The sequence below is a fragment of the Danio rerio genome, chromosome 11, assembly GCF_052040795.2.
Source record: "Danio rerio strain M-AB ecotype USA chromosome 11, GRCz13ab, whole genome shotgun sequence".
Taxonomy (NCBI): Eukaryota; Metazoa; Chordata; class Actinopteri; order Cypriniformes; family Danionidae; genus Danio; species Danio rerio.
The window spans coordinates 47,923,906-47,943,828 of record NC_141031.1 but is presented as its reverse complement, the minus strand read 5'-3'; the positions used below and the strand labels follow the sequence as shown (position 1 = coordinate 47,943,828).

Sequence of the window (19,923 nt, the reverse complement as noted above, 5' to 3'; positions counted from 1 at the left end):
GTCTATCCAGTGTGTTTATAAGTCAGCGACGTCACGCAGCAGTCAGGCGGGAATTAGAGGAACTGAATAAACCGGTACAGTGACTGATTGTTTTGTTATCAAAATGTATTTTTGGTGTAATTTTCACGAATTCAGCGCGGTTTGTACCAATAGAATCAATCATAATAGATAATATAGATAGACAGCTGTCACACACACCCATGAGGTTAATGATTGACAGTGTGTCAACAACTCATGAAGTTCACTAGCTAGTGCTGTTTCAAAGGTCCCTGCAAAGCAAAGCATCATCATGAGCGACTGGAAGAGCATGAGCAAAGATGTGAGTGTCTAAAATATTAAATTAAATAATACCTACGCCATTTTCAGCGATTTCTGATTGGAAATGTGTTTAAAAACGACTAAAATAATTCAAGTGTTGTAAGATGCATAGCATAGATGCATATTTAAGTAGTTTTGCTAGTTTTTATATTTATTAATCACTTTTTAAAGTATTATATTTTCTTTATTAAGTAACACTCTTATAAAACGTCCTTTATTTTACTTTAAAACTGCTTATTGATGCACAATTTATATGCTAATACATTACATAAATATAAGAAGAGTTTAGATGCAAAAACCTCTAAATGGCATCTGAAATGTCCTCTAAAATTAGCATTTTCATCAGGCTCCTGTGCTTATGTTCAGTAATATCATTTTCAAAGCATAAGTCTTTTTCCTGCTCTTTAAAGTGAAATGTCTAAACATAAACAAAGGAGGCAGAAATTTCAGACGGCACTTGGAGGTTTTTGCATCTGAAGCCTATATATATATTATATATTGTTAAATATATGACATATCTTTAATTAAATAACCTGTTTTTTTCTGAGATACAAAAATGATTATTTTGCAGTTTTAGTTCTAATGAAACCTCTAACATTTCATAGTCCAAAAGTTCAAACTGGCTACTCGTGACTCATTAGTTTCAGTCCAAATAGTGTGTGTTTATAATGCACAGACTTTGTCAGATATCATACTTCATCCTAGTATCTCATGCATCTGATAAATGCACATATTGTACACTAAATTCATTGTTTCATACTGCAGAAATAGTGAGTATTTTATTCTGTGTGCATGATCTTAAAGTTATATTTTACTTTAGTCAGTGCTGAACGTCCATCAAAGCAGAGTTATACGAAATAAAGCAATTTAAGTTCAATTCTCTGGCTCTTAGTTTGTTTTTTAGTTAGTTATTTCATTGATTTATTTTATGGATTATGTGTAATTATTAGTTTTAAACAATTTCTTATTTCTGTTATACACCAAAAAGGGGTAAATAGGTGGTATTTAAGGGGCTTAGAGGGCTGCATGCAGGCGTTTATCTTGAAATGCTTTGCTGATAACAGATTTATAAGCCTTTCTCATGACAGTCTCGTGAAGATGTTCAGTACATGTTGTGTTTTCACAAGCATCTTATAATCTCTAAACAACTGTTAGAATTCATCTGCACTTCACCGACACAGTGGCTGAGTGGTTAGCACTGTGGCCTCACAGCAAGAGGGTCGCTGGTTCAAGTCCCGTTTGAGTGTTTCCAAGCACGGGGTTGCTGCTGGAATGGCAACTGCTGTGTAAAACATATGCTGGATAAGTTGGTGGTTCATTCTGCTGTGGCGATCTCTGATGAATGAAGGGACTAAGCCGAAAGATAATGAATGAATGAGTGTGTGTGTCTATATTTATGTGCATGTCTATGTGTGTTTAATTTTGTATATAGAGAGAGAGGGAGATGTCGGCTGTCAGCCACCTTAGAAATGAACTCTTAAAAGCTGATAAAAGATTAAGCCAAAAAGACAGGCAGAGAGTAAGACAAACAATTAAAAACAACAACAGAAAAACAACTTAGATTTGTGTAAAGACCGATTTTTTTTTCTACTAGAAAATGCATTTCAGTACTAAAAAAAGAAGACTGTAACATCTGGATTAGTGTTTGCTGCTGGATCACAGCTGTAAATTTAGATTTCCACCAAAAACACTTCAAAATACTAAAGGAAATACAACTAAAACATTTCACAATAGTTGATCTTCAGTTTATATTCAAAGAAGTAAGCATAAAAGATGAACAATTACAGAATATTTAACTGCATTCAAACAAAAACTAAGCTTAAAGTTAGAGTTTTGCTGTCTCCCTAAGCCTGATCAGCATGATAACCATCACAGGCATGAAAAAAACACAACATCTCTCAGAAAAGAGACAATCCTGACGTTTTGTACTACATTAAACTCAGTTTCAATGATAAAACTTTGTAAGTGTACAGTGCTGAGCATAAGTCTCAGATCTCTCTTTACAGTAATATTCTCTCCACGATGCTTTACAGTAATATATTAGTGCAGATACATTAGATCATTAAATTAGTCAGTACTGAAGACTAAACTGATCAACTAATCTAACAAAAACACTGAAGATCACAGTCCTAAAATGTATTGGGGGAAAGGGTTAAAGTAAATTTGAATAAACAGGAAAAATCATGAGAATATATATAGTTTACATTTTGAGGTTTATAGTGTAGATGTTTTGGTGACCAAACTCTTATTTTAATGGATATAACTATGGAGTCAATCATGGATATAACTATAGTCTTGCAACATAAAAGAAAGTTTTGCTAACAAAAAATAAATTTTTGAGCAAAATAAATGCAAATCTCCAATAATTGCAAAGCGAAAATTAATTTTTAAGGATTAAATATTTACTTTGCTGATAAAAATAAAGAACTGCAAAGGGAAAATCAAGTTTTGAGAAATAAAAAAATAATTTTGCAAACAAAAAAAGAACTGCAAATAAAAATGCAAAAATGCCAAAAAAAAACTCAAATATTTCAAATATTTGCAATAAAAAATGAAAAAAAAAAAATATATATATATATATATACACACACACACACACACACACACACACACACACACACACACACACACACACACACAAAACATTAGTTGCAATCAATTCAGCAGTCAATTGCAATACTCATTTTGATTTGCATTTTGGTCAATCGTGAGTTTGTGATGCTGTTTTAACTTTGCATGTTTTAAATTTGTGGCCCTGATTTGACAAGGGGGCGGGGTCAAGGGAACTTGGACGTTTACGGCCTGAACCTGCCTCCATTTAAGCAACGTCATCAGTATCACCGAGGTGGTCTTACAGCCTAGTAAGGGTCATAAACGCCCAAGTAATTGACTGGATTGCTTTTGTAAAGGCAATGCTATAAAAAACGTTTTGCACATATAAATGTTTTTTTTTATTATTGCAAATATTTGAGTGTTTTTGCACTGCTTGATTTTTATTTACAGTTCTTTTTTTTGTATTTCATTTTTATTTCTCAACATAATTTTCATTTAGCATTTCCTTAGTTTGTCAGCAAAATAGTTTTTTTTTTCTTCAAAAATTCATTTTCACTCTGTGATTTTTGTAGATTTGCCTTTATATATTTATTTTTGCTCAATACTTTACTTTTTGTTTGCAAAACATTATTTTGTTTTGGCCCTAGATTTACTCCATATATAAGTGTTTGATAAAGATTTTCTTTTATGTTGCAAGACCCTAGATTGATTGCATAGTTATAAATGAATGAATATATATATATAGATAGATATTCATTCATTCATTCATTTTCTTTTCGGCTTAGTCCCTTTATTAATCTGGGGTCAATACAGTGGGATGAACCACCAATTTTTTTACGCACCAGATGCCCTTCCAGCCGCAACCCATCTCTGGGAAGCATCCACACACACACTCATACACTACGGACAGTTTAGCCTACCCAATTCACCTATACTGCATGTCTTTGGACTGTGGGGGAAACTGGAGCACCCGGAGGAAACCCACGCGAACGCAGAACACACAGAAACGCTAACTGAGCCGAGGCTCGAACCAGCGACCCAGCAACCTTCTTGCTGTGAGGCGACAGACCTACCTACTGCGCCACTGCTTTGCCCATATATAAAAATGTGTGTTTATGTATGTCCACATTTTAATTGTGTGACTCTGTAATTGCCATATACTGCCAGCAGGCGCCGCTATTTATTACTACTACTATTTACTGTTTATACTGTGTTCTTTTTAATTTTTGTGCATGTTCTTTTTATGTAAACTTTATAAATGCTTTGGCAATACATATGTAACATTTGTCATTCCAATAAAGCAATTATTGAATTGAATTTAATTTAATTTAATTGAGAAAGAGAGAGAAAAGCAGAGAGAGGGCTGTAATTGCCATGTACTGCCAGCAGGTGCCGCTATGTGTGTGTATCCGGCTGTTATCTCTCTCTCTCTCTCTCTGTGGTGTGCGTGTGTGTGTGTGTTTTGGTCAGGAACTGGAGCTGCAGTATTCTCCCAGCCGCTGGTCACCCAGGATGTCTGCCGATGATGTCATCAGAGCTCATGTGTCCGCGCTGAAATCAGGTGAGTGAGCGAGTGTGTGTGTGTGTGTGTGTGTGTGTTTACATCAGCTTTCACTGCTCTTCATCACTCAAACACCAGACATGTTCATCTGACACCAGCGCTCAACACGTGACCTACATCAGTGTGTGTGTGTGTGAGAGCATGTCTGAATCAGAGCTGTGTGTTTGTATATATTTGTGTGCATGTGCCTATATATGCGACTGTTTATGTATATGTTCATTCATGTGTGTGTATCATGTGTACATATGCCTATGTGTTTTTTTATGTACATGTGAACATACAGTCATACAGTCAGTGTTCCTAAAACTTCAACAAGACTTTTGTCAAGTAGTGTATGTTTATATACACACACACACACACACGCATGTTTATTTATATATATATATATATATATATATATATATATATATATATATATATATATATATATATATGTATGTGTGTGTGTGTGTGTGTGTGTGTGTGTGTTTAGGCACAGAGAGAGCTCGGTCGGTCACTCAGACTCTGATGGACGTCCCGTATGGAGAAGCAGAAGGAGAGAAACTGGACGTTTATCTTCCCAGCAGCTCCAGTCCAGGTCACACCATCATAATCTTCAGAACTCTAGTGGATGCATAACCCACTCACAGTGCTGTCAGTCGATCTGTGAGAATAATAATGCCCATTATAACTCCAACATTTCCCAGATTGTGCTTAATAATGCTGTTTATTTAGGGTATATTAATGATTTTCATGACAGCTGTGTTTAAACCTCTTCTAAACCTGTTTTATGCAGCCCTTTAAAGTCAAGCTCTGTGTAGTTGTGTAGTCCGTCACTGAGGGTCTGTTTGTCCTTTTCCAGACGTGCCGCTGGTGATTTATTTTCATGGAGGATACTGGCAGTTCCTCAGGTCTGTTTCTCCTCCTCTGTGTGTTCATTTCCATCTACAGGCTCATTTTCATGTGCTTTCCAAATCAAATATACCAGTGTCTCTCTCGTGTCTGTCTCGTGCTAACCACTGAGCCACCGTGTCACTTTTTTCAAACTTCATTCATTCATTCATTCATTCATTCATTCATTCATTCATTTTCGTTTCGGCTTAGTCCCTTTTTATTAATCTGGGGTCAAAGGGGGCGAATACTTCTGACTTCAACTGTATATTACATACTGTACAATTCTGTGTAATGTGTAAGTAGACCAAGAATATATAATTCTATAGACTATTTTGAGGGATGTAAACAATAACAATGGTCCCAATGTGTTTCCCGTTTAACATTTTTAATTTCCACCGCTTCCTAGAATCCAAAAAGAGCCACATACTGATCAATAATGTTAATTGTGTATATTCCCCCAATAATCAAAATAAATGACTGTCATGTGCTTTACAGTAAGGATGAGTCTGGTTTTCTGGCTGTCCCGCTGGTCCAGAAGGGTGCAGTGGTGGTTGCCGTGGGTTACAGCATCGCTCCGAAAGGTACAACTGACCTCTGATGACCTGAGCAGAGAGCATGCTGGGAGTTTGTGTTTATGTGTGTATTTCTGCAGGTGATATGGATCTGATGGTGTCTCAGGTGCGCAGGAGCGTCGTGTCTGTGATTCAGCAGTATTCACACATCAGGTCAGATTTTATATATATATATATATATATATATATATATATATATATATATATATATATATATATATATATATAATATTATTATTATTAATATTATTGCTACTATATGTCTATATGTAACCTGGATTATATTATCAGATTACAAAAATCAAGATCTTGTAATTAGAGTAAACTACTTTTTATAATACTCGTAATCAGATTACAGATTCCTTATTATGGATTACATGATTACACATTAATAACACAGTGGTAGTAAGTAGTTCACAATTCATAAATTTTCATCCTTTTTACTGTTTTATTAAAGTTTGTATTTTTTATAATAAACCAGGCACTTTAATAACAAATTAAATATTTATTGTTGCAGTGATATTGCTGTGAATTTAATGTTTTTCCAATATTGTATTTTGTAATGTTGCTGTTTTCTAAATGCACTTAATTTGAGCAGAAAAGTAATCTAAAAGTAATCCAAAGGTAATGTTCAAAAGAGCACAAAAGTAATCTGAATGTAATCACATAGGAGCACAAATGTAAAAATGTAATCCAAAAGTAATGTACCAAAGAGCACAAAAGTAATCTAAATGTAATCTACATAGGAGCAAAAATGTAATCTATATAGCAGCACAAATAAAATCTACATAGGAGCACAAATCTAATTCAAAAGTAATGTACCAAAGAGCACAAAAATAATCTAAATGTAATCCACATGGGAGCACAAATGTAATTTACATAGGAGCACAAATGTAATCAAAAAGTAATGTACCAAAGAGCACAAAAGTAATCTAAATGTAATCACATAGGAGCACAAATGTAATCCAAAAGTATTGTACCAAAGAGCACAAAAGTAATCTAAATGTAATCACATAGGAGCACAAATGTAATCCAAAAGTAATGTAACAAAGAGCACAAAAGTAATCTAAATGTAATCCACATAGGAGCACAAATCTAATCCAAAAGTAATGTACCATGAGCACAAAAGTAATCTAAATGTAATCCACATAGGAGCACAAATCTAATCCAAAAGTAATGTACCATGAGCACAAAAGTAATCTAAATGTAATCCACATAGGAGCACAAATATAATCCGAAAGTAATGTACCAAAGAGCACAAAAGTAATCTAAATGTAATCCACATAGGAGCACAAATGTAATCCAAAAGTAATGTACCAAAGAGCACAAAAGTAATCTAAATGTAATCCACATAAGGAGCACAAATATAATCCAAAAGTAATGTACCAAAACGCACAAAAGTAATCTAAATGTAATCCACATAGGAGCACAAATATAATCCGAAAGTAATGTACCAAAGAGCACAAAAGTAATCTAAATGTAATCCACATAGGAGCACAAATGTAATCCAAAAGTAATGTACCAAAGAGCACAAAAGTAATCTAAATGTAATCCACATAAGGAGCACAAATATAATCCAAAAGTAATGTACCAAAACGCACAAAAGTAATCTAAATGTAATCCACATAGGAGCACAAATATAATCCGAAAGTAATGTACCAAAGAGCACAAAAGTAATCTAAATGTAATCCACATAGGAGCACAAATGTAATCCAAAAGTAATGTACCAAAGAGCACAAAAGTAATCTAAATGTAATCCACATAAGGAGCACAAATATAATCCAAAAGTAATGTACCAAAACGCACAAAAGTAATCTAAATGTAATCCACATAGGAGCACAAATATAATCCGAAAGTAATGTACCAAAGAGCACAAAAGTAATCTAAATGTAATCCACATAGGAGCACAAGTGTAATCCAAAAGTAATGTACCAAAGAGCACAAAAGTAATCTAAATGTAATCCACATAAGGAGCACAAATATAATCCAAAAGTAATGTACCAAAACGCACAAAAGTAATCTAAATCTAATCCACATAGGAGCACAAATATAATCCAAAAGTAATGTACCAAAGAGCACAAAAGTAATCTAAATGTAATCCACATAGGAGCACAAATGTAATCCAAAAGTAATGTACCAAAGAGCACAAAAGTAATCTAAATGTAATCCACATAAGGAGCACAAATATAATCCAAAAGTAATGTACCAAAACGCACAAAAGTAATCTAAATGTAATCCACATAGGAGCACAAATATAATCCAAAAGTAATGTACCAAAGAGCACAAAAGTAATCTAAATGTAATCCACATAGGAGCACAAATGTAATCCAAAAGTAATGTACCAAAGAGCACAAAAGTAATCTAAATGTAATCCACATAAGGAGCACAAATATAATCCAAAAGTAATGTACCAAAACGCACAAAAGTAATCTAAATGTAATCCACATAGGAGCACAAATATAATCCAAAAGTAATGTACCAAAGAGCACAAAAGTAATCTAAATGTAATCCACATAGGAGCACAAATGTAATCCAAAAGTAATGTACCAAAGAGCACAAAAGTAATCTAAATGTAATCCACATAAGGAGCACAAATATAATCCAAAAGTAATGTACCAAAACGCACAAAAGTAATCTAAATGTAATCCACATAGGAGCACAAATATAATCCAAAAGTAATGTACCAAAGAGCACAAAAGTAATCTAAATGTAATCCACATAGGAGCACAAATGTAATCCAAAAGTAATGTACCAAAGAGCACAAAAGTAATCTAAATGTAATCCACATAGGAGCACAAATGTAATCTACATAGGAGCACAAATAAAATCCAAAAGTAATGTACCATAAGCACAAAAGTAATCTAAATGTAATTTACTTAAGAGCAAAAATGTAATCCAAAAGTAATGTACCATAAAACACAAAAGTAATCTAAATATAATCCACATAGGAGCACAAATCTAATCCAAAAGTAATGTACCATGAGCACAAAAGTAATCTAAATGTAATCAAAGAGCATACAATCACCAGGAGGCGACAGTCTGTTGCTGTTTGCTTTTTCGTCTGTTGCTGCTAGTGTCAAGCGGTATGAAAATTACAATAGAACAACAGCATGGATAACAAACACTTGACAGAATGAGTTACAATATTAAGTTAAATCTGACTTAAATATTATATATTCATTCACCCCCTTTGTAAAGCAACATTTTAAACAATATCTCAATGAAAACTACGACTAATTTTAGTATTGCAGCATCTATCTTTTCCAATCTTCAAAAATGACCCTCTTTTAGAGATGCTCAACTTGATGTCTCTTCAGAATTCCCCATATGTATTTAACTAAATTCAGATCAGGAGACATATAACATATTAATATAGACGTGTATGTGCATATGATGAATTTGTGTCAAAATTCAATGATTTTGGATATTGTGGCTTTTTACATAAAAGCTTTATTAGCAATAAGCAATAGCAATAAGATCCAATGGACGGCTGATCGCAGATCGCTTTCACTCCAAAATGGTGGAATCGCGAGGCTGTTGCTGGGCACTGATGTTGCAATGGAACTCTCTACTGAGCGTCGCCTCTTGGTCATTCTAAGCTCTTTGATGTAATCTACAAAAGAGCACAAATGTAATCAATATGATATCCAAAAATAGTCTGATAACATTGTCATATCTGGACCAGTCCATACTGACTGTTGTTTCTGTCATGTGATTTGTAATCAGTACCTGATAATGTAACTGTAATGGTGTTTGTTTCTGCAGTGGACTTTACCTGTGTGGTCATTCAGCAGGAGCTCATCTAGCAGCCATGGTTCTGTCCACTGACTGGACACAATATGACGTATCACCGAAAATCAAAGGTACATCTTGGAGATGCAAAGTTTGCATCTTGTTTAATATTTGATGGCTTTCATCAAAGTTGACCTAAAACCAAAATGTATATTAAGCAATACCATTATTTAATAACATACATTATTGACTCAGTGTTTATTAATTATTTAACATTTTTTAAATATACAAAATTTTGACTGTTTATTTAAGTAAAATTATGGAAATTCATCAAATTATTTGAGATCTTTTAGAGGATCTAGCAGATCATTCACCGCTGAGGAACAGAGAAAGTAAAGGTTCTGGAAATAAAACTTTCTCAAAAGACAAAATGAAAATATAAAACGACACCCATATTTAGATAATAACAAACATTATTAATTTAGTGTTTATTTATTACTTTATTTCATTATTAATACTTTATTATTATTATTGTTAGTATTTATTAATTAAATTAATTTATGCCATAATTTTTTTAATTAGCCACATTATTTATCTTTTTCAACTGTTGATTGTATGATGCAGTAAAATTATGGAAATTTGTCAGAATATGTAAGATAATTTAGATGATCTAGAAGATCATTCATTATGGAGGAACAGAGAAAGTAAAGGTTCTGGAAATAAACCTTCCTCAAACGCCTGGTGATCATATGTAAAAAAATTTTTAAACTGATGTGTGTATAAACAGAAGAAAATAGTACAATCTCTTCATAGATTTAAAAGTGTACATTAGAATATTAGAAATACAGTTTGCGGTAATACTGGCAACTCTTCCTCTTACACTTTAAAAATAAAAATAATAAATAAAGCTGACTTATTTTCCCTGCCCCTGGATTAGTTATGAATGGAGAGTGTGTTTTTTATTTTTTGTTATCTATTTATGTATTTTATTTAATTTTATTTTAATTATTATTTTAATTGATTATTATTATTAATATTATTATTATTTTACTTTTTTATTTTAATTTTTAATTATTTTTATTATTATTATTTATTTTTTTATTAATTTATTTTCTACTGCTGTACTCTTTGTGTATTTGTATTTATATATTCTCTGTATTGTTGTTTAACCTATTATGTGTTACTTTTATCTATAATGTTTTTTTTCTATCTTCTTTTTCTTCTTAATTATTATTATTATTATTATTATTATTATTGTTGTGTGTGTGTGTGTGTGTGTGTGTGTGTGTGTGTGTGTGTGCGTGTGTGTGTGCGCGTGTGTGTGTTATTTTTGTTTTGTTTTGTTTTGTGTTTTTTTCTCTCTCTCATTCTCTTAATGCAAGAATATGTAATTGTATTATTTCATTCAGAGAGAAAGAAAATGTGAGCAAATTGTGTTCTGCCGCCACATTGGAGCAGTTGTTGTCTAATGATTCTGTGTATCTGATGCTGTGGCTCTCTATATAATATATTTCAATAAAAAACATTGTTAAACTTACAAAAGTGTAAATTTGATATTTAAATTCACATTTAGATATGTTTTACTCGTAGGTGCATTTCTGGTGAGCGGCATCTATGATCTTCAGCCCATTCTGTCCACATATGTCAACGAGCCGCTGAAAATGACAGAGTATGAGCCTCTTTTTCTAATATTAAAGTTATTGAGAACATGCATTATTTTGCTCAACTATATTAATCTTCAGTTTTTGAAGCTCTAAATCAGTTGCTTTGTGTCTCTTATAATGGGTTCATAATGGCCTGCTGTGAAGCTCCGCCCATGGTGGAATCTCATTGGCCCAAAATCACTTTAACAAAACTTAGTCAAATAAACAGTAATGTTAGCACAGTGTGAGAGGTTTGTAATGATGTTTTTTTCAGGGAAGTTGCATTAAGGAACAGCCCCAGTCGCTTCCTGTCACAGCTCAAGGTCTCGTCTGCTTCCTGTGACATCACTGTAGCTGTGGCGCAGAACGATTCGCCCGAGTTTCGCAAACAGTCGGAGGAATATTATAAAGTAAGAGCATTTAATTAATCTGCAAAGAAAATAATGTGCGATATTACTTATTTATTTAACAATCTACAAAGTTCTAGTGTAGTACTGCAGTGTTTGTGTAGTGGTAGCACTTATCTTTGCTTCTCTGTGTTATTGATCAGGCATTATATTTGCAGGGATTTGTGTTGTATTGTTGATGTTTTGTTTCTCTTCTAGGCTTTGGAATCTGCTGGTCTTAAAGTGTCTTTTGAAGACGTTTCTGAAACGGATCACTTCAGCATCATAGAGCAACTCGTGGATGAAAATTACCTCCTCACCAAGGTTAGATGCTCAGTGTCTGGCGGAAAATAAATTTTTACAGTTCAGGTTGTTTTTATGAGCGATTTAATTAATTAGTTAATTTTTTTATTTAAAAAAAATTTGTTGGGCTTGCGCAATTTTGCCATAGTGTATTTATTATTAATTTATTTAAATGATCAATTATTACGTTAATTTAATTATTATGGAATCTAACAATAAACTTATTTATTTATTATTTTTAATAAATGTACAATTAGGCAAAAATATACATATAGTAAAAAAAATTTTAAACAAATAAAATAAAAAATAAATCGACATTTTAATTTACATAACAACTGTAAAATAATAGTACCAATATAAGTTTATATATATATATATATATATATATATATATATATATATATATATATATATATATATTTTTTTTTTTTTTATTATGATAGTATTAATTAATTAAAAAAAATATAATTTAAAAATTAAGATTTTATTGTGTGACTGCTAAAATTTGCCATAATATATTTATTATTTCAAATGAAAATGTAATTAATTAAATAATAGTTTTATTTATTTATTATTTGTTATTTATCTAATGTGAAATGAAGCAAAAGCATCTATCGTAAAATTTGTCTTTAACACCGTGTGAAAATGAAATAGTATTTACTGCAACTGTAAAATTAGTGGTAATATACGTTTTATTATTAATATTGTTATTTAAATCACAATTTTTATTTATACATTTCTGTAGGGCTGCATAATTTTGTAATAATGGATTTATTATAATTATCAGTTAAATACATGATTAAATTTTTGAATTAATGATTAATTATAAATTTAAAGTACACTTTTTTTATTTATTATTATTTTTTATTAAATAAGATGAAACTAAACAAATTTTGTAACTAAATGAATAAAACCAATCAAACTGAATCAAACTAAAATTATCAGGCGGAAATCAGTCGTTGTGTTTTTAAGGCAGTTGTTATGCATTATTGACCCGCTTAATTTCTTCTGCAGCTTCTCCTGAAGATGATCGGGAAAAGTTGATGATCGCCAAATTACCTAGAATGCACTGCTCTGGAACCGACTTGTGAGTTGACCTCACAATGACCTCACTCTTTCTCCAATGAGACACTAGCATTAAATGTTAAACGTCATTAAGACAGCAGAAGTGTGTTTCCATCTGGTGTGTGTGTGTGTGTGTGTGTGTGTTCAGGAAAGTGTTTGTGTAAGGTGTATTTCATAGTTATTTAAATGTTTTAATCACTTAAAGCACTGCAGAATTTGACACTCAAATGCAAATGAGTTCAAATGTAACACGGGTCAATGGTGCTGAAGATGTTCATCAGTTTGTTGTCTTTGTTTTGAGTTTGTATTGACTGGATAAACAGGTTTGGACCGGCCGCAGAACTGGTTTGGTGTTTTAAAGGCACTTGTTAACTAGTAAAACTAGCAAATCACCTTCACCAGCTGCTTTAAGTGTGCTTTCCTGGAGCAGACTGTGGTGTCAGCGTGTGATTGAAGCGTTAATAAAGCACTGATTTGAGCACAGTTGTTGTGATTGTTGTGATTGTGAATGGAGAGATTGTTCTGAAACACAACACACTCTCTGTGTTATTCTAGAGGACGGGGAAATATCAACACTCATAAACTTGCTTTTGACACACTTATGATTAGGCCCACAAGGAATCTGCACACACAGCGAAATCTGCAGATATTTAGTCCATATTTGAGTCATTGATGTAAATGTGTGTAAACTTAATCAGTTTTATAGTCATTTCAGTAATATTGATTAGTATGCAAATGACACTGTGATTTTTGTGAAATACAGTTTGTAGCAATATTTGTAAAGTAATATTTTCTATCTTTTAGTAGATATGTTGTGTGAGAGAATAATTTTGTTTACCAAACAAGTGGTTCTAATTGGATTTGCATTGTAGGCCTTAAACAATAAGTATTATTTTAAATAATAAGTCATATTTCTTTGCATTTGATGTTAAGTTCTTAATTACTAAACTCTCAAAATCGTTCCGCATAAATTCTCTGATTATTTATTTTATGTGCAGATAAATCTAAATATGTCCACAGATTCTGCCTTGCTAATAAAACTATCAGCGCAATGTCTTAATGCATTACATCTAAATTATAAATGTTATACTGGTGAAAGCTAATCTCATGAATAATTACAATTCTTCAATGTTGCTTAGATATTTCCAGAGTTTCAGGTTGTGTAATCTTATTAATATTTAATAATTAGTCTACGCACACTGTGTGATGCTTTAATTGGTCAGCGAACTCTTCCATGCTTGCTTTCAGCCTATCAGCGAGTTGTCTTGAACGAACGTGGCGTTACGTGATTAATATTCATGAACCGAACCTTCGGCGTCTTTGCTTATAGGCGGGGTTTCGCGGTACCGGTGTGTTGGCAGCAACGGCGGAGGACTGTTTCGGTCTGAACGGCGGAGGAAGCTCGTTCGGTACCGAAGGATGGAGCGAGGATGTAATAACGCATCATAACACAGGACTAAACTACTACATCTGACTGAGAAACACGGTGAGTAGCGTTATTTGCAGGAAATTTGGAGCGGGAAGGGTTCGCCTCATAAAGGGTTAACGGCGGTTATTCAGCAGAAACTGCCGGGAATTACTTCAGTCTAATGTTTTCTGTTTTATTAAAACTAAGGACTCGGAGTAACCTCGTTATGTCATCACATTAGTCATTAAAATAAAATATAAACTTTTAGACGCGTTTATAACTGTTAAAGACAAGACTGGGGTGATGCAAGTGTAATGGTTGTAACGTTAATATAACAGTTTTGACCCTCAGACAAACACGAAGAAACTGAATTTTTCATGAATGTCCAATTGTTATCATGTTGTCGTGATTGTTTTTAGAGTAACTTGTGTAAATAAAACATCGCGTGTATGGCGGAGGGTTCGCGCATGCGCAGATTAACACACTTCCGGACTGGAAGGCTTGGAAATACTTTTTTGTTTGCAATAACAACAGAACAATTACAGTGTATATCCTGTAAATGAAACACAAAAATATAGTGTACACAAACCAAACAGGGATTGTTTTTTCTACAGTAAGGGAAATGTGTTAAAATAATAAAATGTTGCATGGTTTCTCTCTGACCTGCAATTAAAAGTTAATATTTGAGCTTAGTAATCATAAGAATAGAGAGATTTGAAGTAAATCACGGATCTACAGGCTACTGAACATTAAACTAGATTTTGTCAAAAATATTTTATAATTACATGACTTTATTACAATATAAAATTATCACTGGTTAGTTCAATTCAATTCAGCTTTATTTGTATAGTGCTTTTACAATGTAGATTGTGTCAAAGCAGCTTCACATAAATGGTCATAGTAACTGGAACAGTGTGGTTCAGTAACTGGAACAGTGTGGTTCAGGTTTTAGTGTTTAAGTTCAGTTCAGTTCAGTTTAGCTCAGTTCAGTGTGATTTAATCATTACTGAGAGTTCAAACACTGAAGAGCAAATTCATCGATGCGTAGCTCTACCAATCCTGAACCATGCGAGGCAGTGGCGACAGCGGTGAGGGAAAAAAAACTTTGTTTATTTAAAATTTAAATTACACTTAGTTTATTTAAAAGAGAGAAGTACCATTAAATGTGAATAAACTGTAATGTTCTTTTTATTTCAATTACATTAATTGCATTAATTTTACTTATTTTATTAATAAATTTAATTATTTTTATTCTAGATGAATTGTAATATTTTATACCTTGTTCATTAGTTTTTTTACTTATTACATTATTATATTAATTTAATTATTTTAATTATAGATGGATTCTAATTATTTCTTTATATTTTATACCATGTTCATTACTTTTTGATTTAATTACTTTAAGATGAATTGTAACTATTTTTATATTTAAACCATGTTCATGACTTTTTTCTTGTAATTTTCTTCTGTTAATTAATTTAATTCTTGATGAAATTTATTTTTTAAATATTTTTTATGTCTATTTCATTACTTTTTAGAAAATTATTTATTGTCTTAATTTAATTATTCAAAGTCTAAAGTAATTGTAACTATTGTTTACATTTTATATCATGTGTATTACTTATTATTTTTTTATATTAAACTATTTTCATCCCCCACACATGCTTCACTGCATAACTTTTATTTTTAAGTTTAAGTTTCATCTTAAAACTCACTTATTTTCTGAATGTTACAGTCAATAATGCTCATTTCATTTTTGCTATTTGTTCTCGTCTTTGTTATTCCTTTTATGAATTATTAGTCTGCTATTTTCTCTAACCTTTTAGTTTTTTTTCCTCCTACTTTTGTTGTAAAGCATCGTTGAGTGCTGGAAAGGCGTTATATAGAATACATTCATTATTATTAACGGCAACATGGAGGCTCAGTGGTTAGCACTGTGGCCTCACAGTGAGAAGGTCAATGGTTCGGGTTTGCATGTTCTCCCCGTGTTGGTGTGGGTTTCCTCCGGGTGCTCCGGTTTCCCCCACAGTCCGAACACATGCGTTATTGGGAAATTGGTAAACTAAATTGGCCATAGTGTAAGTGTGTATGGGTGTATTCCAGTACTGAGTTGCAGCTGGAAGGGCATCCGCTACGTAAAACATGCTGGATTATGGACTATGCTGAAGGAAAATGAATAAATGAATTATTATTAATAATTCTAGATGAATTGTAATTACTTTGTTATATTTTATACCATGTTCATTACCTTTTACTTATTATTTTATTACATAAATAACATGTTAATAACTAAATCACTTTGTAGAGTTAACCTTGCATCTTTGACCCACATATAATGCCTTTTTACCTTAAAATCTCTGACAGAGTGTATAAATCTACTATAGATATGGTGAACTGTGCTCTAGTGCACCGCCGGCACTTTTATTTCACTCCTGTTTGCAATCATTTACCAACCAAATCAGCTTCTCCACAATAGAGTCTCCGACCACAGATTTACACACAATCACCGAGTTCTCAAAAACACTGACTCATTATTAGAGCGAGGTTTAATCTGCAGCTCGCCCCTGTGAACAAATAAACCTGCTCTCACATTTCTGAAGGAATTACAGACGTGTTACGTACTCTTGGAAATTAGAAAAGAAGAGATTTATTCTTCTCCTACCTGTAACCTCTGGCACAGAAGCACAGTATCTGTAGAGTCTGAAGGTTAGTGTGTATGTGTGTGTGTGTGTGTGTGTGTTTAGTTTGTGATGATAGAATGAATGTGTGTGTGTGCATGAGAGAGAAATACTGTGTCTGAGAGAGAGATTGTGTGTGTGTGTTGCTGAGAGAGAATAAATATGTGTGTGTGTAGTGTGTGTGTGAAAGAGAGAAGGATTTTGTGAGTGTGTGAGAGAGAAAGAGTGAATGAGTGAGTGTGTGTGTGTAGTTTGATTGCGTGAGAGAGAATGATTTTGTGAGTGTGTGAGTGAGAAAGAGTGCATGTGTGAGTGTGTGTGTAGTAGGCAAGGGTTCGTTCGCTCTCAGGATTTGCCTCGTCACTGTTGCGCGGCTCGCTGATCTCAGTAGATGATGACAAACTGATGATAAACACACACACACACTCGGACACACACTCAATCAACAGCTCAGACATGAGAGGCAGAAAGAAAGGTAGAGCAGAACGCTTATTAATTATTCATCTTAAAAATGTTTGAATCTTTTTTTTATCTAAAGTAAATCTTAGAAGACTGTTTTTGATTTTAATCTGATGTGTTATTTGTTGTTGTTATTGTGATAAATCTGTTTTATACAGTAAAGTTTTTATATAAACTGTTTGTAGATTTTAATACTTTTTCTGCACTTTAAAAAATGTAAAGTCAGTACAACAAAAAAAACATAATCCTTATTTCCTTTGGCTTTTCTGGTTCACTCAACTTTTGAAAACATCAGCTGCACTGACCTTAAATTATTTGTCAGTAATACAAAATACGTTTAGTTGGGTTAACAAAAGATTATTAGTTTTCTGGAGAGGTGAACTTCTCTGTAGTGCCAACTGAAAATGTGTTGTCTGCAGAACTGGAATGCCTGATGTTAAGTGAACAAAAACAGTCCTTATTCCCTTTAGCTTTTTCTCGTGTTCGTGTACTCAGCTTCTTTTTTTTCACCTTTAATTGATAGGACAGAAGAGAGTATAGGAAAGTGTGGGGAGAGGAGAGAGGGAAAGGATCTGGACCTTGAGGCGGGAATTGAACTCGGGTCACTGTGAACTATGTTTGTTTGTTCTGATAATGTTTTATTTCTTAGTAGCAATTTCCAAAATATTTTCTTTGTTCACTCAACTTCAGACATTTTAGGTCAGTGCAACTGATGTTTTCAAAAGAGTACATGTCGGTGCCAGTGGTGTAGTGGTTAGTGCATCGACACATGGCACTCTGGTGTTCATGGTGACCTAAGTTTGAGTCCCACCTTGAGGTCCTGTGCTGATCCTTGAAATGGGTGAAAATCTGATCCAGCACCACAAAACCAGCCACAAATCAAAATTGTTGATTTTTATTTTATGGCAAAAAGCATTGGATCATTAGTAGTTAATATATATTTTAATAAAATGTAGATTAAAAATATAAAAATCTCAAGTAAATCTTAAAAAACTTATCTCAAGCTATATTCATTTTTTGCTGTTCGCATTCTTTTTATTGTGATAAACCTATGTGTTTTATAGAAAGTGTTTTTATAAACTGTACTTTTTACCAGTTTTTAACCTGGAAGCACAGAAACAGCCAAAAACACATTGTGTATGGGTCAAAATTTTCCATCTGTCTTTTATCTCAATAATCATTAGGACTTGTATATTGATATTGAATATTGATCATGTTTCATTATTGATAATTTGCACAATTTCTACTGCAAATATGTCAAAACTTTATTTTTGATTAGTGATATGTATTAAGAGCTTAAATTAAACAACTGTAAATGAGATTTTCTCCATATTTTGATTTTCTAGAGATGTCCAATAGTTGTATCTCAGTCAGATCCTATTCTAACAAACCATATATGAATAGAAGGTTTATTTAGTAAGCTTTCAAGTGATATGTAAATTAGGCTTGGGCGGTATCCAAATTTTGATACCGTCAAACCGCCTCCATATTTTACCCCGGTATCCGGTATTACCGGCGTAATAAAAAAAAATTATGACGTAAGGCTCAGACAGCGTCACCAAACTGTTGGCTTAAGCCTAAACCATTCAGAAACTGAATACATTCTATGCGACCTTAGGCTCGCGGTCAGAGAGAGATAGAGAGAGATAGAGAGAGATAGAGAGAGATAGAGAGAGATAGAGAGAGAGAGAGAGAGCGCGCGCAAAGCGACGCACAGCACCTCTCTCTCTCTCTCTCTCTCCCTTTTACACACACACACACACACACACACACACACACACACACACACATCTCTCCCGCGATTTATTCAGAAATTTACTCCCACACCGTAAGAAATCTGGCCGGCTCCCGCGGAACAGCAGTTATACCCGATAGGTCCCGAGTCCGACAGGTACATTTTGATTGACAGCTTTATACAGCCCAAACCCGTTCACAGCCTACATTAAAATGTGCTCATGCACACAGCTCTAATGCATTTTTTTCAAGAATGAGTCATTTATATGTTTTAACATCATTTATTCGTAACAAGCGTAGACTATAGGCCACTTGAAAGTTGGAACAAAGAAATAAAATAAGTCCTACAGCTGTAACATCGTAACATCTCAGCACTCTATAGGTCTAGGTACATGCACTTAGCCTTTAAATTAGCCTACACACCAATGAAAAGTAATCTTGCTTAACAAATCAAATTAAAATAAACTCTAAATGATGACGGGTATTTTGGCAATAACGAAATTAAGATAAAGGCTCTGCAAGATGTGTTTCTCCACTTCTCTTCACAATCTGGCATTAGGGCGGCGATGAAGCTGAATAATAAAAGAATAATGCCACCATTAGTCTGTATACTCTGTCTACATTATGATTATATGGTT

At 33.1% G+C, this 19,923-nt stretch overlaps 3 protein-coding genes and 1 long non-coding RNA gene across 10 annotated transcripts in view; 3 read left to right on the top strand and 1 right to left on the bottom strand.

Annotated features, from left to right (window-relative positions):
- tomm20b (translocase of outer mitochondrial membrane 20b) overlaps positions 1-19,923 on the top strand; it is a 575,852-nt gene that overhangs the window by 132,299 nt on the left and 423,630 nt on the right. The window lies entirely within an intron of this gene.
- Positions 45-13,489, top strand: afmid (arylformamidase). 5 transcript variants are annotated; one of them, XM_087272362.1, is made up of 12 exons: positions 45-74; positions 266-319; positions 4,342-4,432; positions 4,905-5,009; positions 5,274-5,322; positions 5,801-5,886; positions 5,958-6,030; positions 9,643-9,740; positions 11,200-11,278; positions 11,527-11,662; positions 11,858-11,962; positions 12,956-13,489. In XM_087272362.1, exons 2-12 carry the CDS (start codon positions 290-292, stop codon positions 12,983-12,985), a joined length of 882 nt encoding a protein of 293 aa, XP_087128488.1. In that variant the 5' UTR covers positions 45-74; positions 266-289; the 3' UTR covers positions 12,986-13,489.
- On the bottom strand, positions 6,321-17,214 carry si:dkey-93h22.4. The gene is made up of 4 exons (XR_015502959.1): positions 17,077-17,214; positions 9,653-9,804; positions 8,128-9,490; positions 6,321-6,972 (listed from the first exon to the last, which is right to left on the bottom strand). It is a non-coding gene; the product is annotated as a si:dkey-93h22.4 (long non-coding RNA).
- Positions 14,320-19,923, top strand: part of cant1b (calcium activated nucleotidase 1b) — a 14,351-nt gene continuing 8,747 nt past the window's right edge. Inside the window, 1 exon segment of one of the 3 annotated variants that reach the window (NM_001003595.2) lies at positions 14,320-14,492. Coding sequence is in view for 1 of the 3 variants with exons in the window: in XM_087272217.1 (XP_087128343.1) it covers positions 17,549-17,567 (19 nt within the window). In the remaining 2 variants the exon portion in view is untranslated. 3 annotated transcript variants of the gene reach the window in all.

What these genes read in the sequence shown, in the direction of transcription:
- afmid (XM_087272362.1), top strand. Translation starts at nt 290, where the DNA reads ATGAGCGACTGGAAGAGCATGAGCAAAGAT. An exon ending in CAGCAGTATTCACACATCAG is followed by an intron (nt 6,031 to 9,642) that starts GTCAGATTTTAT and finishes TTGTTTCTGCAG; the next exon opens with TGGACTTTACCTGTGTGGTC. An exon ending in GAGCCGCTGAAAATGACAGA is followed by an intron (nt 11,279 to 11,526) that starts GTATGAGCCTCT and finishes TGTTTTTTTCAG; the next exon opens with GGAAGTTGCATTAAGGAACA.